We start from the raw sequence: 25596 nt of genomic DNA, 5'->3' as shown, positions 1-25596 counted from the left end.
TCACTGGCATCTTGGGGTCCTATGCCAGGCAGGCGGCCCTTATCCCCTTTCATTGGGCTTTGAGAGATCTGGTAGTTTCACTCGAGGAGCAACCTCTGCAACCCCAGTGTTCAAGAAGGCTGAGAAGACACACATACCTGCATGCTGGAACTCTTAGGTTCCTCTAGATTCAGCTCACTCCTGTGGGTCTGGTGGCAGGCCTCTGGGCACAGGTTCCAAGCCTAATGCTTTCCTCAACGTTCCTCTGCACAGAGAATGAAAGAAATGTACTAAAAGGAAGAAAGGTGTTTTCCTCTAATAGCCTACTCTACTGGGCTGCTAATGTCTTGTGCACTTTAGCCTGGTACTTTATGGGATGTAGTCTGGAGTGGGCTTTTAACAGATGTTCAGAGCAAACTAATATGCTATTTGATGGAGAACCTCTATTTGGAACTAAGGCTGATCACTCCCTGGAAAGTGTATGTTATCTAGAGCTATGGCCAAGTCACTAGGGTTAACCACCATGGCTATGTAGTAGAATCATCCTTTTACATACTTCTTGTTCTGGACACAATCCTCCCCACCCACTTGCCTCCCTTTTCGAGCTTGTGCTATATCTGGTCAGTGCATTCTCAGTAACAGAGGCATCAGTTCTTCCTGTACATGTTCTTCTGAGCCCTCCAGACCATTCATCCCTAAGCTTCTTTAATGAAGGCCTGTGTTCATCAATTCCTTGTGTGGGGCAGAGTTTGCAATGTTCCCGAGTCAACTACAGTATATTTTCTGTGCCAGTGGGTCCTGAAGATCGCTGAAATGAAACCGCCTCCCGTTTTAGCAAAAACACATCGATTCCCTCCCTTCCCTGCCCTCAGACCCACATTTGTGGCCAGTTGGTTTGACTCGGGTTAAAGGGCAGGCATTAGAGGTAGTTATTGTTCCAACTATGGTTTTGTCGTTGTCCTATAACTTTGAAATAATTCTGGATTTTTTTTAATTTCAAGATGGTGACTCTGGCACCGACTCGTCAAGCCCTTTCAGAAGGCTACTATGTGTCCTTGCACATGGAGGATGTTTATTTTCAAATAACTTGCCATGTCACTGATTTGTCGTTCCTTTGATTCATTTGCGGAGACATTTACCTCCGTTTTGGCCTAACCAGGACCCTGCAGGTCTTCACGAGGGTCCTGGTGATGGTGACAACCTGGCTGAGATCGAATTACCATGGCGGTCTAGACCTGGATAACTCTCCCATCAAGGCCTGACGCATATAGAACATAACCATGTACAACAACTAAATTGATTTTTGTTTGTCATCTATTGTACTATATCACGATCACTAAGAAGGACTATTTCTGTTGAAAAAGGATTAAAGTCACATACATTGATAAAGTGATTGTTTAAAACATTTTTTATATGATTAGTCTTAATTGATTTTATGTATGTTTGTAAAGAGAAAATAAAATGTTGATGTTGAAATAACTGGTTTGGTGAATACGTGAGGTACCTGGTCATAAATGATTTTTGAGAAGGTTGAATAGTGGGATACTAACCCGAAGAAAGACTGACTTCGAGAGGGGTAATCGGGTCCCTGCTCGAATATATTTCTCTTATACTCTTCCCAGTCAGGGACTGATTCCTCAACAACTAAAAATATGGAAGCACCCAAAATTATCACTACATATAAAAATCATTGGGCAGCGAAAGTGTGTAAAATGAGAAAAAGAATTAAAACATGATTGTGAATAATTTAAAATTCTGAAAATCATGAATTGAATTACATAAAACATTAAAATGATAATAGCTAAAATCTGTGTAGGATGCATACAATACATTATCAATGTTAGAACAGGCACTTTCTTTCAGATAATACCACCCGTTCTCATTTCAATGCTACGCTGCCCACTTCATCAGATGGTTCTTTCTAAGCCAGGCATGATGTAAATTCTTTGAAACAACATTCAGATTCTGCGGCGATTTGCACAGATTTATTGCCTGGCATAGGCTGCGAGCATTCACATATCTAAATAACGATATTGGTATATAGATCAAAGCTACCTAAAACCAGTGAAAAGTAATGCAAAATGGGCTATTGTTTCCTGGCCCGAATTGCATGTCGGGAATATGCTATTTCCTTCAGCTTTCCAGGGGCTCATGAACTTGGACACACTCAGGGTGTTTATCCTAAATTTTAGAGTGCTTGTGCAAATGAAGGAACAATAAAATCTAAGTATTCTTCATACCGCAAATCTTGTTTGAAGTTAAGATATTGGCTCCCCGTGGATAGCTGGAGGCAGGCAGTCTCCAACTTGTACCGTGCTCAGACCAGCCTCCTTAATGATAACCTCTGATTCCAAACTTATCTCATGTGGACTTTTCCAGTACCTACCGTGCGAGACACAAAGGTTTCGTTTTCTCAATGTTTGCCATTTTATAAAACTTAAAAGTGGGTGAGATAAACTCTTATCTGTCCTGATCCTAACGAAAATGTTCCTACCGAGCAAACTAAAACTAAAGAAGGATAACCTAGTGTCCAAATGAATCTGACCCTCACACGAATACATATAATCAAAGTGTACATGGTAAATATATATGATTTCAGTTCAAGAAAACTGTGCAAAAGTTCAAACTTATAATTCCCTCAAAGTACTCCTTGTGACCAGGGTTTGGTTCCCTTCCCCTGGATCAATTCAGGAAGTCCTTTGCAAAGATTCTGATTCAACAATGTTCCATTCAGTTCCACACAAAATGTCTTTTCCATTAAAATTGTTCTTCTGCTTGGCAAAGTAAATGTCTCTTTAATAAAAAAACTTGTTCAAAATCAAAACTTCTTTTCCTCCACAAAGTGTTATTCCCAGGATATAAAGCAGATATAAGGATACCATAATATTCTTCCAATGGAATAATGTCAAATCCCCTTCTTTCACTCTCTGAATCACTGAGCTCCTCCTCACCTGAGTCCGAAGAGCTGGTCTTGATGTTCAAAGTTCTTCTTCTGCTGTAGTAATCCTTCTTTTTTTTGTAGAGTAAGGGCCTACCCCGGAAGGAAGCCACAGTGAGCGCTGATTAGACAGCGAAATCAAGGCTCCCCCCTTCCGGGATCGCTGGAATGGGGAAAAAGCCTTCATTGGCATTAAAAAACCCAATAGAATGAAGATGGACTGGTAGCCGTTGACACAACCAAGTCTTTCCCAACAGGACTGCCGTATGGGGCAAGGCTCCAACTGGAAGGTAAGCACTGCTAGGTTCAGAAAGCAGGGAATAATAATCTCGCTGCAGCACTGGAACCAGAACGAAATAAGGATAAGGGAGAACTGAAGAGAAAATGCCAGCAAGAATGAATGACAATGCAGGTAAGGCCAACACAGGACGAAGAGCCAGAAAGCAAAAGGAACGAGCAGTGCGTAATGTACAACAAAGAAGTGTTGCGAAAATAAACAAGAGCCAGAGAGAGGTGACGAAAGGAGAGCGAGAGTAAACGCTGGAGACAGCGAACAGCGGAACTCTGACTACGAAGGAAGAGGGAAGGCAGTGCGGCAGAGAGCCGCAGAAAAAGAGGGAGAGAGAGAATCGCCTGAAAGTGAAAACCAGCAGGCAACAGGACAGCACATTCCGAAAAGGAACAAGAGGAAAGCACTAGTGTTGATGTCACAGGAAAGGGAAACCAAACTGCGGTTGCAACGCGCCGGCCGCCGGCCACTGGCAGGGGAATGAATAAAAAGCTGCCGGCAGCGGCCGTGTTGCACGGCTACCAGGCGCATGACAAATACCTTTGTCAGGACAGCACAGCAAATGTCTTCTGTTATGCGACAGTTTGTCAAATGTAAAGGCATCATGAAGGAAGACACAGACAACAGATTCACATTTCTAAAATAGAGCTTTTATTTCTCAAATGTCAGGATGGAGTAAGGCTTAACTTGCCCTATGCTAAGGTGGGATTTCCCTACCTAAAGAAACTTAGGATAGTCTATGTCATGAAGTTCAACTTAAAAGTCTGTCTGTGTCCAAAACCTATGCTTGCCCTCACAACTAAATCTATACAATGTGTAGGGATGTCAGAAACCAAAAAAACAGTGTTCAAAATAAAGTTCTTAGCTTATTCGAGCTCTTGGCTTATTTTCAGCTGCTTCAAAACAGTTCCGCAAAAAGATCTTCCCTCAAGTTCAACACGGTCCCAAACAACATTGAGGTTCCCGTCCCCAAGTTGAACACAGTTCAAAACAACCTTGTGTTTTCCTTCCACAAGTTCAACACATTTCCAAACATCTTCGTGGTTTGCTTCCCCCTAAGTGCAACACAGTTCACAGTTAATTCAACTCTATCAGTTTTCTGTATGAATAGTAATCGTTCAGGCTTTTCAACCATTCACTTGGCTTTCCTTCTCTTTTAGTCACTTTCAGACTGATGAGGCAAAATAACTTCAACTGGTTTTCAATTGGCTTTGTGCTTTCACATTGTTTAAAAAATGCTTTTTCCTTATTTTCATTCCGTTCGTAAATGCACATTACTTTCTCTCCACTTGTGTGGTATTTTTATTTATGGTTCATAGCTTTTCTTTAGTTCGGTATTCAATATTTGTTCAAGTACTTGGCAACTTTCTCGATACTCAATAATGTACATTTTGTGTCCAGACCCATTCACTATGTTCATTCATTTGTTCGGCAACTTCCTTGGACTGTATTAAGCCACCGGAGATCCCCGGTCTGAGTGCTCTCTCCCTGTCACTCATTGGTATGCGGCAGCTCCGCCTGGTGCTTGCTTGCTCCCCTCTCTCACATCGGGAGGGCTGGTGAGCCGCGCTCTCCGCTGCTCTCGGCGCTCTCCGCTTCCGGACGTTCTTGCTGCCTCCTGCAGCGTAGTGAAGATTTCTGTGCCCCCCAGCTCCTGCTGGGTACATACAGCTCAAAGCTCAGCAGTGCTCCGACTATCTCACGGCTCTATCCAGCCTTGGCGTCCTCCCCACTCCTGCAGCCGCCGGTGTCCATTTTAGCGGCTTGTCCTCTCCAGCCGGCTTCACGGCTCCCAGGTGGTCTCCCTCCTGCATGTGGGGCACTCCTTTTTAAATGCACCTTGTGGCCTCTTAAGGGGTTGCCTGACTACATTTACCTCGATCACTGGGACATCCCTGACCTTAAGAATGGTGTTCTACAGTCCTCTTCCTCATCCCAGTACCAAAGTGGTGTTCACAGGTGGAAGTGTGCATTACTCCTAGTCGCCTCTTCCTTGTCCCAGTCTTAAAGGGAACTGAATGGGGTACAGTTGGAGTGTGTGACAGTGGGGAAGAGTGGTAAAGACCTATGAAGGTTTGGGGAGGGCGGGGATGCATTTTGACAAGGCAAAGGGGGTTTATCATGCCTCACGTAAAGGCACCTTTCCTCCACTCCCCAAGGTCCTTCACCCTTGCATATCCACCCCCAGGGTTGGGATCCAAAAGCGATGGGCCTTACCTGGCCATCTGAGAGGAGGATCCAAGGGGAGTAGATGAAAGGATGCCTCCAGGTTCCTCGCATACCCTTCCCCTATGCGGAAGGACCTGGGTGTGTCACAGGGAAACCGGAAGAGATAGTCGACATTGCCCTGATCTCGACCCTTCCAGTGTTCCACTGTGAAACAATAGGGTTGATGGTCCAGAAACCACCACATAACGCTAGGATTAGACTCCTTGCCTCGACTGATCCAAACCCAGGGAGCGAGATCTGTGATTAATCTGAATTTGCAGCCTAATAGATAATACTTTAGATGTAGAATAGCCCATTTAATAGCCAAGGCCTCAAGTTAAATGGCTGAGTAGTTCTTTTCTCTAGGGAACAACTTTCTGCTGACATATAATATAGGGTTGTCCAGTCTGTCATGATTTTGAGAAAGGACCCATAATGGAAGTGTTGGTTTGTAAAATAAATTCCTTAGAGAAATATGCTACTTTTAGAATGGGGCTTTGACATAAGGTCTGTTTGACCGTGGTGTAACAAACCTCATCTTCCTCATCCCACTTGATCTTTTGGGGTTCTGCATTCTTCAGTTGTCAGTGAGTTGGGAGGTCTTACTTGAAAAGTTCAGAATAAACCGGCGGTAGTAGCCGATTAACCCCAGAAAGGCTCTTAGGTCTTTCTTGGGTTTTGGCATTGGGGTGTTAAGAACTGCCGCAATCTTTTCTTGCTGGGATTTTGCAGTACCATTACTTACGAAAAAACCCAAGTTGTTTAACTGCAGATTGGGCTAGTTTGCATTTTAGGGGGTTCGCAGTTACTATGAGAAAAGGAAACTCAAAGGAACTGCCTTCTCCTATCTGATAGCTGTTGAGCTTGATTTCTGGAATCTGGCCTGGTGGACAGAATTTAGGAGGTGTGACTCACAGGTATTGATGCCCTGGCGGTCTCACAGTATCCCTTTTCCTCCTGTTACCTCTGTTTTTAGAGGGGGGTGCTGTCAAGCTCGGCATTCGCTCGGGTTCTCTTCTTGGTCTCGGACTCACATGCTTCTCCTCCTCTTCGGTATATCTCGGCCTGCTTTCTCGTGGCTGCCTCATATGACTGCGGGTTGCAGGGCACCTCTCAGTACTGGATGGTTTCAGCGTCGATGGACAGGTGGTCTGCCCACCACGGATTTGTTGTGGTCATGCCACGGTGTACTGTTTCATTTCTTGTCCTGTGCCCGCTTCTTGGGAATACCGGAATGCTCTCGCTTCACTGCGCTGTTCAGGACTCTTTCAAAAGTCGTAGGGTGTGCGGTGCTCTCTGGTTCCACCTCATCCAGGCGTAACCTTGTAAGGGGGCTTCCTTTTCTTACACTCTTCTCTCTCTGTTCTCACTGTGCCTTGGCTCAGCGTACTCTCCTCTTCCAGCTTCTTCGTCTCCATTATTTGTGTGTCTCTTCTTGTGCATAGCATGTTATTTCAGATTTACCTTCAGCCAAGTCTTTGGCCCTTGCAATATTCTTCATATCTGATAGTCCCATATATGCCATGATGGTGGACTGCCTAAGGAATTCCTTACAGGAACGGGAGTCCTTGTCCCCTAAGGGGGGGGACTGTCCCAGTGAAGTCCCACTTGCCTAGACCCCTAGGAAGGGTCTTACGGAGCGGGCTCACCACTCTAGCCTCAAAAGGGGAGGCCCCCCTTGTGTGAACAGAGACGATTATCAGACAAGAGAAACTCTTCCCAGTGGAATTGACGAAGTACCAAAATCAGAGCCATTAAAGTAGAACTGTGTTAATGTAATCAGGAGGATAACAAATAAGGAAAAAGAGACGTTATTGAGGAGTGGACACAAAGAGAAACTTGTCCCAGTGAAATATACGAGACATTACAGATAGCAGCCTTAAAGCGGAAAGGGGACAGATTGCTCCCAAGAGTTATGAATCAGCCCGAGAATGAGATACAACCCCAGAAAAGGGAGGAAGTAAAGACATTAAGGAGAAGTCTAGAATCACTAGAGTTAAAAGAATATTTACACCCAAATCAAAGAGTAATAAGGAATGGGACCATGTTTTGTGGAATACTTACCACAAGCTTAAGTACATTGTAAAGGAACTCCAAGATCTGGTCAAAAAGTTGGAAACGGACTATTTGAAGATGTCCCCAAGAAGAGAACTATTGAGTGAAGAAGGCTGGGAAACCACTCTAGCAATAGGAAAAATTAGGCATTATTATTTGAATAAACCTAATTTATTATGTCCGCCGAAGAATCCACCTCCTTCTTCCGACCCACCACAGAGGCCACCATAGTTATAGTGAACAGGGGGAACTCTGAGAGGTTAGCCAAAGGCCAATCAAGTTTGCAATGGTGAGCAATCGAGGCTATTCGCCAGAGAGTGTGAGTGGGGTCACAGGTCTGCAATACGCCCATACAGTTAAGCACACAAGAATTCAATTTAGACAGGAATATACAAAAATGCAATATTTATTCTAGGCCTCAACCGCACACTAAAAATGAAACAAGCGGTTGATTATATCGCACAACACTCAATAATAAACATTTATACAGGAACATAGGTTCTTAAAATGCATTCAGTGACTTAAATCAACAACAGAAGCTAGGTAAGTGAATACAGTAAGATGGAACCAACTCACAAGATATATGCCCTAGCTTCAGAAGTCCAATCCCTATAAAGAGTGGGGCCTTGTGCCCAAAAGTCACAATGCTTTTCCCCAGAATATATCTGATGCAGGTAAAGTACTGGTTTGGGTGATTGTTCAAGAGACGAGCTGCAACAAAGTTACTCGTAAGTAAAAATGTGTTCTTTTCTTTCAGGTTACACTTCTCAAGCGCAGCGACCAAAAAGCAGTGGAATGGAGGGATACAAAGAGATGTGTTCTCAATGTTATCCTATAAAGGACAGGGGGAGACAAATGCTTTGCGTTTACTTACCCCAGACTTCGATTTTCCCAGAAGACTGGATGGGTCGACTGGGGGTCGCTGTAGGTTTGTTTTCTCACCCTTGGTTACGTTGAGCGGTGCCCAGGAACTGCAGGTGCAAGGATTAATCTGGTCGGGTCCAGGAGCAAAATGCAACCCTTGGCGATGGAGAAATGCAGATTGCACTGATCCGGACCTCCTCAGGACACTTCACAGGATGGGGGAAGGTGAGTTCTAGCGATGAGCCACCACAAACACAGACAATGACAGGCGTCCTTCCAGTCATGGTTGAAGACCTTCCAGAACAGGATCCCTTGAAGCTGGGAGGCTGAAATTCATGAGGACGTCGACTTTCACCACACGCTGGTTACCACCAAAGTTCCACCTGCCAACGCAGAACAGCAACGGTTCTAGCGGCGTAGCCTACTGGAGAGCTGGTCAGTGCACTGGGTGGTCCAAAATATTGTAGGAATGGAGTTCGAATAGAAAATTGTAACCGTCCTAGAATATGTGGGGAAAGGCTTTTATGGGTGCAGGGGGTAAAAGTCACCTATCTGTCAAATTTTTACCAGGGGACATTTTTACATTGAACCTCCAGGGGTTGAAGCACTGCATAGGGCCTTCGCAGATCAGGTCGTCCAACAGGGCTTCACCGGGTAGACGCAGGAAGGGATCCTGGGACTCTTCAGGAGTCTTCTTCGGATCTTTAGTCGTTTGTTCTTCTACATGGCATTCTTGGCTCCAACATCTATCTCCAAAAATGGCTGCAGGAGCCTCTCTTATCCAAAATCCAGTCTGGCATCAAGTCAAAGCCCACCATTGGTAAGGATCTGCACCATTCAAACAGCCAGTAGTTGTCTAATCAGGGAAAACTATTGGCTTCACTCACGCCCCACACTCATACTCTCCGGCTCCTGGAATGTGGGAATGGGACCAGACAGTCCCTCCCACTTCCTGATCTATGCTCACACAAAGGCATCACTAGCCTGCGAAAGCAGCAGCTTTCTCGGGCAAGTGCATGACCTTGTATGGGAATTCCTGACCTGACAAGGCAGGAAGATGGCTAAACAACAATATGGCCAAAAAACAAGTGAAAATCAGTAAACACGAATGAGCACACTGAAATAACACAAACATTGTAAAAATATAATTCCTGTCATCAGCTTGTCTTTAGGTACATATAAAAGTAACCAAAAATTCCAAGTGTAAAAAGCTAGCGTGATACAAAAGTTTCCCCATTAAACTACATTGTAAGATGCTGTGTGCATTGTTAACCGTCAAAAGACAAAAAGGGAAACCTAGTTTCCCAGTACTGATAGTCTGAAGTACTGATCAGTTTCCCCATAACAAAATGAGTCAGACACTGGATGTCACCCTTACGGACACAACAAGCACAGTGCACATAAAATAGCAGACCTAAAAATCTCACACGCACATACTCCAGGTTCTCCTGGTTCTGCACACGTCAACAGATGAACACAACCTCTATCCTATCCCTCACTAATCAATCCCACTCAACTTTTCTTACAGTACCACGCGAGCGGCATGCAAATGGCAGCATGTGCGGTATGAATCCACATAACATAATAATGCCACAATGATGTATTATCGCCACAAGACAGGCAGTGGAAGCTCTCTTTGATCTCACCCCCACTTTCACCTGCTGCAGAAATACAATATAAAACTGGTTCTGGTCCCTGAGAGAGTGCGTTTCCTTCACAGTGGTCCATCTGATGGGGAAAGGAGAACTTCCTTGCAACCATGTTTCATCAGGATATGAAGGACACTTTCTTCGTGATGGGGGGGTGCTCCATGGGTCAGTCTATTTGTGGTTCCAGGGAGTTTGCCCTTGGGGACCTCTCTGGAGGTATAGTCTGGTTGTGGATTGGCATTTCAATCTTGTGTAGGTCTTCCTTTCTGTTTCTTCGGAATTCTCCTTTCCGGAGGCAGTACAAAGTAGCCACGAGACTTGGTCCAGATTGGGCAAGTTAGCTCCTGAAAATCTCATCCAATCCTTCATTCGCCATCCAAGCATCAACAGCCTTCACCTTCACGTCGGGCGATTGAGAGCCTTAAACCAGAAATGGGATGTTTTTGATGTTCGTTTGTTGAACCATAGTCTTTTCATTAAGGCAATTTATGCATGTATATCCCCTATACACCGACCCCTTTTTGGTGCCCTTTTCTTCCCCTCTGATTTTTTCTTAACTTTCCCTGTCCCCCTTTTGCTGTACTTTTCTTCCTGTACTGTTGAAATGGACTTTTCTGCGCTTTCTAGCACGCTCTCTCCCCTGCTCAGCCCCCTCCCCGCAAGTCTTTCTCCCCTGCCCATAGACCTCCCCCATTGGCCGCCGATCTCGCTAGTGCGAGGCACATCACTGTGCTGGCTTCACCTGAACTCCATTTTCAGCTGGAGTTTCAGGTGAGCATTTCAACCCTTTGCTCCTCTATGGTAGAGACAACTTCCCTGTTTGGGTCTAGCGACCTGTGCCTTTGAGCCTCACTGCCTTTCCTTAACCCGAAGCAGGTGAGTGGTGTGCCCTCAGCTCCATTGTGGCTGATTTATTATTTAAAAGGTTTCTGCACCCCCCACGCCCGCATCTCCCCGAGTGCCGATTCCCGCTTCCTCCCACCCCCCATCGCACCCTCCGGCCGTGATTGGCTCTCCACCAGGGTCTTAAGTGACTTCTCCAGGGCAGCCCTCTGCCCGTGCAGCCCCTGTGGCTAAGGGCCCAAGGCAAAGGGCGACTCCAACAGAGGCGGCTCCAGATCGTGTCTGCAGGTGTCCTCAGGGTAAGTCAGTGAAGCCGGGCGCCAACCGACAGCAACAAAAAAGTGAGTGTGGCATGGGCGGGGAGTAAAGCAATCACTCTACTCCAGAAAGCCCTGCCACTCTACATTACCTTACCAGAACATGACTGCTACGCCTATCTATTCTTAGATATAATTGTGACCATCAGCCTACATCTATCCGAGACAGGATTGTAAATTTGCCCTGAGTCACATCTAGACATATTCATGCAAGTTAGCAAGTTCCACACTTAGATAGAATTTGAGGGTTGGTAAGTACCACATTAGATAGAGTTGTGAATGTTAGCATGTCCCACACGTAGGCGGAACTGTGAATGGTAGCATGTCCCACATTTAGACAGAATTTTTGAATGGTAGCATGTCCCACGCTTAGATGGAATTGTGAATGTTAACATGTCCCACACTTAGATGGAACTGTGAATGGTAGTATGTCCCACACTTAGATAGAATCTGAACATTAGCCTGCGTCGCATCTAGATAGAATTGTGAATGTTAGCATGTCCCAAACTTAGATGGAATCATGAACACTAGCCTGTGTCAGATGTAGATAGAAATATAAATGTTAGCATGCCCTGCTGCATTAACTCATATACCCACACACACACTCCCATCCCATATCATTACGCTTGCTCTCTACTCTACACCATCACACATTCAAAAGCAGCTATACCCCAGATCAATTTGGCCTAGTTGTCCACATACGAACATTACCCCATGAACTCCTTTTCACTCTAATGAGCCGCAGCTCTCCCATGACATTCTGGCCTAGCTGCTCAAATAAGCATCCTACAGGCCTAACGCAGCCAGAACCCTGTCTGGTTGTACACCCACCAGACTGCACAAATTCAATTGATATCTTCTCCACCTAACGCTAGGATGCAGCTACAATCTGACAACCAAATCTGCTGCACACATAACCGGTGCACCCACGCACCATACAACACTCTGTCTCTCTACTGACCTGGACTGTGGTCCCCGAGAGCGTTCAACTTACCAATGGTTTTAAGGTCATACCAATGATATATAGAGCGCTATATAAATGACAAATAACATAACATAACAACTCCTTAAAAGCACAGAGATCGCTCCAAGAGATCCCTGGGTGGGAGAGGTAGGGTGCAGAGGGCAGTGAGGAGAAGAAAGTGGGTGGGAATGACCATAAGTGCCACACTTAGATGGAATTCTCAAATTTAGCCTGTCACATCTAGATAGGATTGTGAAAGTTAGCATGTGCCACACTGAGATGGGATTCTGAACTTTAGCCCGCGTCACATCTAGATAGAAATGTGAATGTTATCATGTGCCACACTTAAATGAAACTGTGAATGTTACTAACTGCCACACTTAGATGGAATTCTTAACTTTAGCCTGTGTCGCATCTAGATAGGATTATGAAACTGTGAATGTTACTAAGTGCCACACTTAGATGGAATTCATAACTTTAGCCTGTGCTGCATCTAGATAGGATAATGAATGTTAGCATGTGCCACACTTAGATGGAGTTCTTAACTTTGGCCTGCGTCACATCCAGATAGAAATATGAATGTTAGCATGCGCCACACTTAAATGAAACTGTGAATGTTAACAAGTGCTTAAATGGAATCGTGATCACTAGCCTGCCTCACATCTAGATAGGATATTGAGGATTAGCAAATGCCACACTCAGATGGAATAATGAATGATAGCAAGCATCACAGCTAGACATAATTGCAAGGACAGCAATGCCAATTAACCAATCCACTAACATTTTCACCCCTCTGCATACATCTCTCAAACTCTAACCAAACACAACCACAAGTCTAAAACACAACAATCCGCACAAACTTCACTACATTGCAACAACAAAACAAACCACACATAGACTTGCACAACAGCACACAACGACTACCGACTGTAAAACACCCCAAGCCCAGCCAACGGACCCACCGGGCTGAGGCTGCCAACAGCACATCACTGCTCTCTTGCACTTTTCCAGCTTATTCCCACTAACTCACCCCCCCCCCCTTTCCCTTTTTTCAGAGCCACCAGAGCGCCAGGGCACCACTCCGGTGGTGATAGTGCACGGTACAAATATCCTTTAACATTAACATGTACTAGGTGGAAAAGATTTTCCAGTTAGTTCTAGCCAATGGTCTCAGCCATTGCTTTGCACCATGACTGTTTTTTGGAGTTTGCGTGAGAGTTTCACCTGTGCCGCCCAATTACTGATTTCAGATTTTATGATCCAGACTGTTCCTGGAGCAGTTATAAAGGATGAGACTCTGTCGGAGGAAAATCATAGCCATCTCGGAGAACATTACACACAGGAAGCACTTTTTTGTTCAGTCCATGTAGCCCAAAAATAGATATAGCGAGTGTTGTTCTTACCTGTCATCCTGTATTCTGTTTTTAACACGTGCGTTTCCTTTTGTTTCAAGGCACATCAACAGCCCTGCGGATGTGTTATCAAGGATATGGGCACCCTCTGACGCTGTTTTTGGAAGAAGGCGGGGTTGTGACTGTGTGTAAAATTCACACCCAGGAACCCGAAGAGACACTGGATTTTGACTTCTGCAGCACAAATGTCATCAATAAAATCATCTTGCAGTCCGAGGGTCTGCGTGAAGCCTTTTCAGAACTAGATATGAGCAGTGAAGTTCTGCAGATAACCATGTCTCCAGATAAGCCTTATTTCAGGTACTGTACAAGGACGCGAAGCCAGATGCCGCAGCGTGGGGAGTAGAGTACAATGTAGTGTGGTCTTTTGTCTGTAATAAGTTCTCAGCGGCGGGCCTCATTAGATGTTTTGCAGCGTCGCTAAAAAGGTAATTCCTTTACTTCAAGACCTGTAATGAGCCCCTTTAAAGTCAAGACACTGAAATCGATTTTACTTACTTTTATTTATCTGGAAGGAGGAAAATAGTGGATATTAGCTCTGTACTTGGTAAAGATGTTGCAATGCCTAATCACAGAATACCAGTTTGATGAGAACCATAATCCTAAACGATAAACGCTAATGAATGAAATGGATATAATGTGTTTTTCCTACTGCCAGAGTAGCCAGGGCTCAGCCCTGGCAGTCCCCAAATATTGCCTTTGAGCCAGGGCTCTCCGAACGGACTGACCTCCCTTACCACATGTCTTTAAAAATATCAGTGGCAATACTGCTTTTTGCCAGTAGATGTCACCTTCAGTAATGTTTACAATCACAGCATCAGTTAAAGACATTTGAAATTGGGTACTTTTCAAACAGGAAAGAGAAATTGTAAGAGAATACATTTGTTCGATTTTTGCCACACATTGTATTAAAGTATTATCATTAGAATGACTTTAATTAGTATGTACGAATAATTGATTTCTTTTAGAAGAACTGTGGGATAGCATGGTGTACTGAGCCCTTTTCATTTAACGTTCTGTTTCATATGTGAATATATTTATTTTGGTCACAATTATTACACACATTAACCATATTGAAATAAATCTTTTTAAGTCAGTTATTTCCCTTTCACTGCACATAAGTAAACTTGATTGCCTCTGTCGGGTCATTCATTTAATTACACAGGCCACTCTTAAAGTTTTATCAGCTATTTGGGATTTGAGGCTGTGCGAGAGCCTTTTTAGGCCCCACCCCTATATCTTACATCACGATGCACTAGAGCCCCCGACCCCTTGATTTCTTCTCCCACTTAAAGCATACTGCCAGAAGACAGTGTTAAAAGTCAATGAATCTTGCCAATCTAGGAAATACCAACTCATCAAGTGAAGTCAGTTGTTTTTATGCATTGAGGTTAAATGTGATTTTTTTTTCTTTATAATTCTCTTTATTGAATTTTCCAACAACATTAACAATCCTCCCAACTCCCCCTCGCCCCTCTTCCTTGGTGCTGCCTCAAAGTGTCCGTGAGGCCGTATCATCACAATGTGTTTACTCAGGGTCATTCTAGGTCCAAAAGTTTTAATTGTTGCGGGCACCACCCAATCCTGAAATCGTCTCTGAGAAAAGAAAGGACTCCACCCCCCCCACTCGCCCGCAAAGTTCTGTATAGCATTATTCATTGCGTAGGAGGCCCATTCAATCGCAACCATTTCCCAGACTTTACGCAACCAGTCTGGAAACATTGGTATGATCGAACTCTTCCACCTCTGGGCGATGACTGTCATCGCTGCCAACGTAAGCATCACCCTCGCTCTGTCCCCGCCCCCTGAGCCCGCTGACCCCTCCACTGGTCTCAGGCCTAATAGCGACCATTCCGGTGGTATGCCTCCCTCTGCCCCAAACACTTGTACCATCGCCTGTGTAAAGTCTCCCCAGAACGGAGCTATTATCGGGCATCTCCACCACATATGTTCCGCCGTGCCCTCTTGGCCGCATCCCCTCCAGCACGTCCTCGGCGTCTGTGGGTAGATCTTATGCAGCCGAGCTGGAGTATAATGCCACCCATACAGTATCTTATACCAAGCCTCCCGGGTTTGCGAGGCCCTCGCTAATTTATGGATCTTCCTCCATAAACTTTCCCACTCTGTCTTCTCTATTTCCCTGGCCAAAATGTTTTCCCATCTTCCCATATATGCCCACTGCGGCCTCCGGGTAGCCTCATCCAGGATCTTATAAAGCTGCGAAATAAGGCCTTTCGAGCCATCGTTGGTCATCGGGAATTTCTCAAAAGGGGTCGGCGCTCTGGTAGCCGCCTCCTTATTTGTGGGGTAAAGGAGCCAATGTTGCAGCTGCGAGTATCTCAGCCTTTCACCCTCCCCCAGTGCGAAATCCCTTTTACATTCCACAAAAGTGCTGATCTCCCCTCCTGTAAAGATATCCCGCATCCAACGGCAACCTCCCTCCCGCCAGTGCGGAATGCCCCTCTTTCCAAGTCTTTATTATTGAAGATAGGGGTGAAGGCGGATGGGTAGGTCGTGATTACCTTACAACGGACCAGTCTGTCCCAATTATCTGCAACTAGTTTGGTAATAGAGCTCAAGTACATATGGCCTGGCCGATGCTGCTTGGGTAGCCACAAGACCTCCCCCAGTTTGCGTTGTGTAACCGCTCTGCCATCTGAACCCAGTGAATTCCTTCCCCCTCCCGCAGCCATTCCCTAATCACCCTTAACTGGGCCGCTTCCTAGTATTGACAGAAGTTGGGAAGAGCTAATCCCCCCTCTTTCCTCTGAGCCATGAGTAGGTTTCTACTCGCCCTTGCCCTTTTACCCTCCCATATGAATTTGTTACAACCTAGAGCTCCCTAAAGAAGCTGGACGGGACTGCTTGAGGGATAGCCTGGAAGAAGTAAAGCAGCATCGGCAGCGTAACCATTTTAAGTGCCTCCAGCCTCCCCAACCAAGAAATCCACAAATTCTGCCACTTAAAGAGGTCCCTTTTAATTCTTTGCAGAAGCGGGGGGTCATTTGCTGCATACCAACCTCGAAGGGCCGGAGTGATTCTCACCCCTAAATACGTAATACCCCCCGGTCGCCAGGCTAATGGCGTCGCCCCCTTTAACTCTTCCCTCTACTCCTTAGCCAATGTCCGGTCCATCAGTTCGGACTTATGCATATTAATGCGTAAACCGGATGCCTTCCCAAAGGCAAAGGCCGCCACCTTGTGCTGCCTACCCCCAAACGTTATACCCTGTATACCTTCAGATTCCCGAATTGCCTGCAGCATGGGCTTCAGGTAGATCGCATAGAGCAGGGGTGACAAGGGGCGTCCCTGTTTTGTTCCTCTTTGGAGTTGGAACAATCTAGACAAGGTCCCGTTGCCCACCACCCTCGCTCGCGGACCTGCATAGTTCGCCTTGACCATCTGTAAATAAGCGCCCCCTAACCTCATTTTTTCCATGACCTTGAAAAGGAAGGACCATTCCACCCTGTCGAATGCTTTTTCAGCGTCTAAGGACAGAAGTAATGCTGGGGTATGGGTCTTTTTTCAGCCTTTTCCACCAGATAGGCCACCCTTCTAATATTGTCCGCTGTCTGCCTCCCCTTCACGAATCCCGCCTGATCCTGATGGATCAGATCTGGGAGAAGCCCCTCGAGCCTGTTCGCCAGGATTTTAGTGTTTATTTTGCATCTACATTGATAAGCGCTATAGGCCTGTAGGAGGCTCTTGCCCGTCTTCAACATCAGCGATATTGTAACGCTCACCTGATTCCCGCAGAGGCGCCGGTCTTGACTGGGTGAATGCCGTATCTTCAAAGGTGATGTGTAACACACGGTTGGCTCTTTGGGCTGGACCTCTGTGCACTGTATGTCTGACTCGAAGAGTAAGATGTCTGCAGATAGAAAATATGGGATTAATGAACTGGGGTTATTGGGTGCCTCTCTCCTCTTCCCTTTCTCTTCTCCTGTAGAACCCCAAAGGTTAACGCCCTCACCTTAGGTAAGTGAACGCCAAGCTCTCCATCTGCCTCGTGGCAGGGTGCCGTAACCAGTTTCTTCACTGGATAAGGGTGCAGGCCTCTTGACCTCAGAGGACTGCTGTCCGTCGTTAACTGCACAAACGGTAAGTTCTGGGCACTTCAAATGTCTTAAAAGTCTTTCGTAATGATATCTCTTGTTTTGCAGGGTTCCGGCGATGGAGGATGGCGGGCTGATGAGAGTTGAGGATCGAACCCGCGTGAGGAATAGAAGCGCCTGGAAGCACATAAGTAAGCGCTTGTAGCCTGCTTCACGATGCGCACTAACTGTCCCTTTTATCTTGCAGGTACAAGTTCGGAGCTTTAGAGAAGCTGAAGGGTGCTGGAATACCCACTGGATTCGGCGTGTGAAGGAGGAATGGCACGTGAGTAATAAAGTTGCCCAATGTCTTTAAACGCACCTTCTTTTGTCTTTCAGATGCGGGATGCAGCGCCGAAGGCCTCCGGAGCGTGCGAAGAGCTGGTAAGCTTTTGTCTTTCAGATGCCGGAATGCAGCGCAAGGCGTTGGTGACAGCCGATGGACCAGGTAAGAGATGTGCTGCCACTGAAGACCGTAGTGCTAACCTGTTCTTTCTTTGTCTTTACAGGTGCTGCTGAAGACTGGATTCCAGGATGGTAAGCCTTTGTTCCCTTAGGCCCAGGATCAGAAGACACGATGAGCGTTCTGCTGCAGAGAATGCAGAATAACACAAAGCAAGATTCATCCATCGGGTGTGGTTTAAATAGCCTCCTGTAGTGCTTAGGTGTCTCCTTCCACAGCCACGCCTAAATAAGAAAAGAGTTCCTGCTTTCCAGAAGAGTTCCAGTGTTCTGAACCTAGGGAGTGGCTCCTGCCCCACCCAACAGGAAAAGTAGTCCCAAACAGAAGAGGATCAGGGGTTCAACTGGCAGGTAAGTAAGCAGCATGGTCTGCTGCAGGTAAGTCCACCCAAGCATTATGAGCCCGGCGCTTCCAGCGCTGGGACTGGGCACCTTTATGAGCCTGGTGCCACTGGCGCCAGGACAGGGTCCAAAAGGTCCCAATTGGGACTGGCTGGCACTCGGAACCGGGGTTATGGGTCTGCTTCCAAGGGAGTCGGGCAAGTCCTGATCTTTTGGAAGCAGAGATCATGACAGCACCCCCCCTCCAGGCCCCTCCCAAACCGGGCTTCTCCGGGGGTTTGGGCTTGTTAGGAAATGTTCGATGAAATCATTTGATTAGACGAGGCGCGTGGACATATTCTGCAGGTTCCCAGGATCTTTCTTGGGGACCGTAGCCTTTCCAGTCAATCAGGTAAAATAGTTTAGATTTGGAGATCTTGGAATCCAGGATGCTTTTGACTTCAAACTCGAGTTCTCCATCAACTAGAATGGGTTTTGGAGATGTAGTTAGTCGGGTTTGAGGTTGCACGGGTTTTAATAGAGAGACGTGGAAGACCGGATGTATCTTCATGTGAGGGGGCAAGTCCAACTTGACCGCTACTGGATTTACTATGGTAGTGATGGAATAGGGACCAAGGTATCTTGGGTTGAATGTGCGTGGTCCTTTTAGAGGTAGATATTTGGTGGATAACCAGACTTGATCTCCTACTTGATATTGGGGGGCTTCCTTCCGATGTTGGTCTGCTCCTTTCTTGTATTGTTCTTTATCCCTTTGAAGGTGAGAAACGGCTTCCTTAAAGGCTTGGGTGATTGTAGAATGCAGGTGGTCTACTGCTTGTGTTCCAAGATCTTGGAGTGGATCCAACTCCGAGGTTCGAGGGTGACTACCGTATAAAAGAAAAAACGGGGTTTTCCCAGTTCCCGAGTGGACAGAGTTATTGTAGGCATATTCGGCTATCCAAGGGATATCTTTCCAAGTTTTTTCAGTTTGTTGTAGCATGCAGCGCAAATACTGTTCCAGAGTTTGATTGGTCCAATCGGTTTGTCCGTCGGTTTGAGGGTGGTGGCTGGTCGAAAGTCTCACATCAATTTGAGCCGACCGACAGCAACTTCGCCAAAAATGAGAAATAAATTGACTACCTCGATCCGAAATTAGAACTGAAGGAAAACCGTGCAGTCGGACGATATTTTCGAGAAATTCTCGGGCCAGAGTTGCTGCTGTTGGTAAGCCTTAGTGTGGAATGAAATGCGCCATCTTGGAGAATAGGTCCACGATTACTAGGATCGTATTGTATCCGGAGCATGGAGGTAGATCGGTGATGAAGTCCATAGAAAGCGTATGCCAAGGGCGAGGCGGGATGTCAATAGGGCGTAAGAGGCCGGCTGGTTTTTCCTTTTGACTCTTGTTTTGGGCGCATACTCCACAGGACATTATAAAGTCTCTGATATCTTTTTTCCAAGACGGCCACCAGAAGTAGCGCTTGATCTTTTCCGAGGTCTTGGTCATACCGGGATGTCCTTCCATTAAAGAATCGTGATAACAAGAGATTACCTTTTTCTGTTAATCTGTGCTGGGCAGGTATAACCGTTCTTGGAAATATAATAGGTTGTCCTTCACCGTAAAGTCCTTTCCCTGCAGATGCCAATTCTGTATGTCTGCTGGAGTTACCAGTAGCCTGGCTTTATCCTTAACTTCCTCTATGGATTGTGTGGCGATTACACCTAGAATTCTTTGTTCGGGAATGATAGGTACAGGTTTAGGATTGATCAAATGTTCTTCCACTCCCATCCGAGAAAGGGCATCAGCTTTACCGTTTTTTGTACCAGGTCGATAGGTAATTATGAAGTCAAACTCGGCAAAGAATAGTGCCCAACGGAGTTGCCTAGAGGATTGAGCTTTTGCGGTTTTCAAATATTGCAGGTTTCGGTGATCTGTAATCACAGTAACGGTGTGTCGGGCCCCCAGAAGATAATGCCGCCAAGCCTTAAAGGCGGACTTGATAGCTAGAAGTTCCTTATCAGTAATAGTGTAATTGATTTCAGGAGGCGAGAATTTTCGGGACCAAAATGCCACGGGATGCAACTGATTGGTTACTGGGTCCTTTTGTGATAGAACTGCCCCCATGGCAAGGCTCGAAGCATCAGTTTCAACGATGTAGGGGAGTTCTGGGCGAGGATGTTTTAAGATCGGTGCAGAGATAAATCTAGTCTTCAAATTCTGGAAAGCTTGTTCCGCCTCGGTAGACCATTCAAAACGTTTGTTTTTCTTTAACAAGGCGGTGATGGGCTGGACTATTCGAGAGAATTTGGGGATAAACCTGCGGTAAAAGTTAGCGAAGCCTAACATGCTTTGAACACCTTTTACGGAGGATGGCGATGGCCATTTGAGAATTGCATCGACCTTCTTTGAATCCATACGCACTCCGCTAGGTGATAATATGAATCCCAAGAATTCAACTTCAGTCACGTTGAAAACACATTTTTCCAACTTAGCGAAAAGTTTGTGTTGACGCAATCTCTCGAGGACCATTTTCACGTGTTTCCGATGTTCAGTTTCCGATGAAGAATAAACAAGGATGTCGTCAATGTAAACAACAACACACACATCTATGAGCTCTCTGAGGACATCGTTCATAAAATATTGAAAGGCGGCCGGGGCATTGCAAAGTCCGAAGGGCATGACCTGATATTCAAATAGCCCATACTTGGTGCGGAAGGCCGTCTTCCATTCATCGCCCTCTTTTACTCGTACCAAGTGGTAGGCTCCTCTAAGATCCAGCTTTGTATATATGCATGCTTTTCTGACTTGGTCCAGGAGTTCAGGGATCAAAGGTAACGGATATCTATTCTTAACGGTGATCTGGTTCAGGGCGCGATAATCTATACAAGTTCTAAGGACCCCTTCTTTTTTTGGAACGAAGAACAAAGTTGAGGAAGCAGGGGACTTGGAAGGACGAATAAACCCATTCGCTAGGTATTGATCCAGGTATTGTCGGAGGTGAAGATTCTCAGGCTCGGTGAGGGCATAAATTCTACTACAAGGAGGAGTAGATCCAGGTATCGGGTCTATCTGGCAGTCATAAGACCTATGAGGAGGTAGAGAGTTAGCCTGATCCTTCCGGAAAACATCTTGGAATTCTAAGTATTCAGGAGGTAACTGGGGAGCCTCCGAGGAAATTGCTGCCAGTGCAACACCAGGTCGAGGGTGACAAGTAGAGACACATTCTGGAAACTGAACCGTTCTTGCTCGCCAATTGATCTGAGGATTGTGCTTCTCTAACCAAGGAATTCCTAGAATAATCTGGAACTGAGGGGCCTTGATCACATCAAACACGATCTTCTCATGGTGTCCATCTTGACTTACTAGCGTCACTTCTTGGGTGGTATGCGTTACTGGTCCGCAGGCTATCTCCGTACCATCCACCGTAGTAATGACGTCCTTTACAGCCTTTGGACAAAGAGATTCATCCTCAAAACCATTTCATGATCCACATAATTGCTGATGGCACCGCTGTCGACGTAAGCTTCAATCGCATGTAATCGATCCGGATGTTCAGGGCTAATGAGGACCATAGGTATCACAAAATGCGAGGTCACGGAACTGGTTTTAACGCTCGGCAAGAGGACCTCTATTCTTATCGGGCGAGGTCGTTTCCCTGCTCGGAGTTTGTGACCCTGGTAACTGCAGCTCCTACTGCCTTCTTGGCTGGTTTCACCGGACAGTCTCGAAGAAAGTGTCCCGAGTTTCCGCAATAGAGGCATAATTGCAGCTGTTTTCTCCTTTCCCGCTCCTTTTGTGTTAGTGGTCCTTTCAGGCCCCCTATTTGCATGGGTTCCCCGGAGTCTACTCCTTTGGTAGGAGTTGGTGGTTTGGAAAATACTCGAGCATCAAACTTGGAACGATCGGCCTTCCTGTTCTCCAGTCTGTGGTCAATTTGAACGACTAAGTCAATATAGTCCGAACAGTCTTGCGGGGGATTCACTACTTGGGCTAACACATCTTTGAGCTCTCCACGTAGACCTCTATAAAACAGCGTAATCCTTTTGTCCTCAGGCCATCGAGTTTCCACTATCAGTCTGTTGAAAGACGCAATATAAGCCAAAAGGTCTTGATTACCCTGTCGCAATGATAGGAGCTCATTGTCCAAGGCCTGCCCCTGTGAATGTCTTGCAAACAGTTTTTCCATACTGAGCTGAAAAGCTTGAAAATCATGGAGAACCGGATCATCTTGATTAACTAGAGGGATCGACCAGTCTGCCGCATTGCCACTAAGGTAGGAAAGCACGAAAGCTACCTTAGCTTGATCAGTTGGAAAGGCTGCTGGCCGGCATAAGAAGTGCAACCGGCACTGATTAATAAATACTGCAAACCTCTTTGGGTCACCAGAAAATCGTTCGGGCGGAGCCAGAGGTACATTCCCAGGTAGGTTGATCTGCACTGGGTTCGTAGAGGATGTTGAAGGAAGATTTGCCCCTGATGCAGGTAACGGAGTTTGTCCGGCTTGTGACTGTAGCAATTGTCTAGCGAGATTGTCTGTTCGCTCCTTGGAAATAATCAGTTCCCTTCTTAGAGCATTCGTTTCCTGACGGGCTGCATGCACTTCTGCTCTTAGTTCCCCAAGTAACTGGGCTAGCTGGTCGGTATCCGAGGTTTCCATAGCGCCTGGGTGGGAGTTTTGCGGTAGGCTTTGTGTTCTGTAACGCTCACCTGATTCCCGCAGAGGCGCCGGTCTTGACTGGGTGAATGCCGTATCTTCAAAGGTGATGTGTAACACACGGTTGGCTCTTTGGGCTGGACCTCTGTGCACTGTATGTCTGACTCAAAGAGTAAGATGTCTGCAGATAGAAAATATGGGATTAATGAACTGGGGTTATTGGGTGCCTCTCTCCTCTTCCCTTTCTCTTCTCCTGTAGAACCCCAAAGGTTAACGCCCTCACCTTAGGTAAGTGAACGCCGAGCTCTCCATCTGCCTCGGGGCAGGGTGCCGTAACCAGTTTCTTCACTGGATAAGGGTGCAGGCCTCTTGACCTCAGAGGACTGCTGTCCGTCGTTAACTGCACGAACGGTAAGTTCTGGGCACTTCAAATGTCTTAAAAGTCTTTTGTAATGATATCTCTTGTTTTGCAGGGTTCCGGCGATGGAGGATGGCGGGCTGATGAGAGTTGAGGATCGAACCCGCGTGAGGAATAGAAGCGCCTGGAAGCACGTAAGTAAGCGCTTGTAGCCTGCTTCACGATGCGCACTAACTGTCCCTTTTATCTTGCAGGTACAAGTTCGGAGCTTTAGAGAAGCTGAAGGGTGCTGGAATACCCACTGGATTCGGCGTGGGAAGGAGGAATGGCACGTGAGTAATAAAGTTGCCCAATGTCTTTAAACGCACCTTCTTTTGTCTTTCAGATGCGGGATGCAGCGCCTAAGGCCTCCGGAGCGTGCGAAGAGCTGGTAAGCTTTTGTCTTTCAGATGCCGGAATGCAGTGCGAAGACCTCCGGAGCATGCAAAGAGTAGGTAAGCCTTTGTCTTTCAGATGCCGGAATGCAGCGCGAGGCGTTGGTGACAGCCGATGGACCAGGTAAGAGATGTGCTGCCACTGAAGACCGTAGTGCTAACCTGTTCTTTCTTTGTCTTTACAGGTGCTGCTGAAGACTGGATTCCAGGATGGTAAGCCTTTGTTCCCTTAGGCCCAGGATCAGAAGACACGATGAGCGTTCTGCTGCAGAGAATGCAGAATAACACAAAGCAAGATTCATCCATCGGGTGTGGTTTAAATAGCCTCCTGTAGTGCTTAGGTGTCTCCTTCCACAGCCACGCCTAGGTAAGAAAAGAGTTCCTGCTTTCCAGAAGAGTTCCAGTGTTCTGAACCTAGGGAGTGGCTCCTGCCCCACCCAACAGGAAAAGTAGTCCCAAACAGAAGAGGATCAGGGGTTCAACTGGCAGGTAAGTAAGCAGCATGGTCTGCTGCAGGTAAGTCCACCCAAGCATTATGAGCCCGGCGCTTCCAGCGCTGGGACTGGGCATCTTTATGAGCCTGGTGCCACTGGCGCCAGGACAGGGTCCAAAAGGTCCCAATTGGGACTGGCTGGCACTCGGAACCGGGGTTATGGGTCTGCTTCCAAGGGAGTCGGGCAAGTCCTGATCTTTTGGAAGCAGAGATCATGACAGAGATCTTGGCTTCTTTCATGGACGGAGTGATTTGCCCACTGCCTAGAAAATAATTGAATAAGTGAGTCAGCTGTGGGACCAGCACCCCGGCAAAGGCCTTATAAAAGGACGCAGTATACCCATCAGGGCCAGGGGCCTTACCTGCGGGCAGCTTCCGAATAACCCCCCACACTTCCTCCTCCGTTATCATTTGTTGTAAGCTAATCTGGGCATCCCCCTCAATTTTACGCAGGTTAACCCTTTCCAGGAATTTCTCCTGGACCCCGCCGCAGGGGTGCTGTGAAGTGTACAAGGTCTCATAAAAGTCAACCATGGCTTCCTGAATATCCTCTATTCGAGTAATCCTCTCCTCCCTAGCTGAATTTAAGGCCGTGATGGAGTTCCTAGAGGCAGCTCCCCGAAGGAGGCGAGCGAGCAGGGCGTCCGCCTTGTTCCCTTGTGCGTAATATTTTTGCCTCACGAAAAGCAGGGCCCTCTCTGCTTTTTTAGTCCGTAGGATACCCAATTGCCCCACCGCCCTTCTATAATCCTTCTGATTAGACCTACTAGGGTTTGCCGCTACCCTGCCCCGCGCCTCCTCCACCTCCGCCTCAAGCCGGGACTCCAAAGCATGTAGGTGTTTCCGTCTGTGTGCCCCGACTGCTATGATTTCCCCCCTCAGCGTGGCCTTGAACGCGTCCCATCGTACATCCTCACCCGTGTCCCCTCTCTTGTTGTTGTCAAAGAACTCCCTCACCTTACCCTCTATCTCCTCCCTTAGCAAAGGGTCCCTCAGGAGGTGTTCCGGGTGTTTCCACCCCCACAGCCCCCTCTTCCTATCTCCCAAAACCAGCCGCATTGACAATATTTTATGATCCGCTATACCCATGGGCCCAACCTCTATCTCTGTGACTTTACCCACCAGATCAGCCGAGATCCAGATGTAATCGATTCTGGATTGGGTCTCATGAACCTCGGAAAGGAATGTGTAGCCCTCCTCATCCCCTTTCAGTTCCCTCCAGACATCCCTTAACCCAACGCTCTCCACTCTGTCCCCCAGC

The 25596-nt window shown here is 46.7% G+C and overlaps 1 protein-coding gene across 4 annotated transcripts in view; it reads left to right on the top strand.

Moving 5' to 3' along the window:
- The window catches only part of RAD1 (RAD1 checkpoint DNA exonuclease), a 266136-nt gene that overhangs the window by 209428 nt on the left and 31112 nt on the right, over positions 1-25596 (top strand). For all 4 annotated transcript variants that reach the window (XM_069627109.1, XM_069627107.1, XM_069627108.1 and 1 more), the window contains one exon: positions 13560-13818. In XM_069627109.1, the coding sequence (XP_069483210.1) occupies positions 13560-13818 (259 nt within the window). The remainder of the gene's footprint in view (positions 1-13559; positions 13819-25596) is intronic.

This window comes from Ambystoma mexicanum, chromosome 6p (genome assembly GCF_040938575.1).
Source record: "Ambystoma mexicanum isolate Mex_15411 chromosome 6p, UKY_AmexF1_1, whole genome shotgun sequence".
NCBI classification, from domain to species: Eukaryota; Metazoa; Chordata; class Amphibia; order Caudata; family Ambystomatidae; genus Ambystoma; species Ambystoma mexicanum.
The sequence above is the reverse complement of the archived record's forward strand: the minus strand, read 5'-3'. Positions and strand labels throughout refer to the sequence as shown.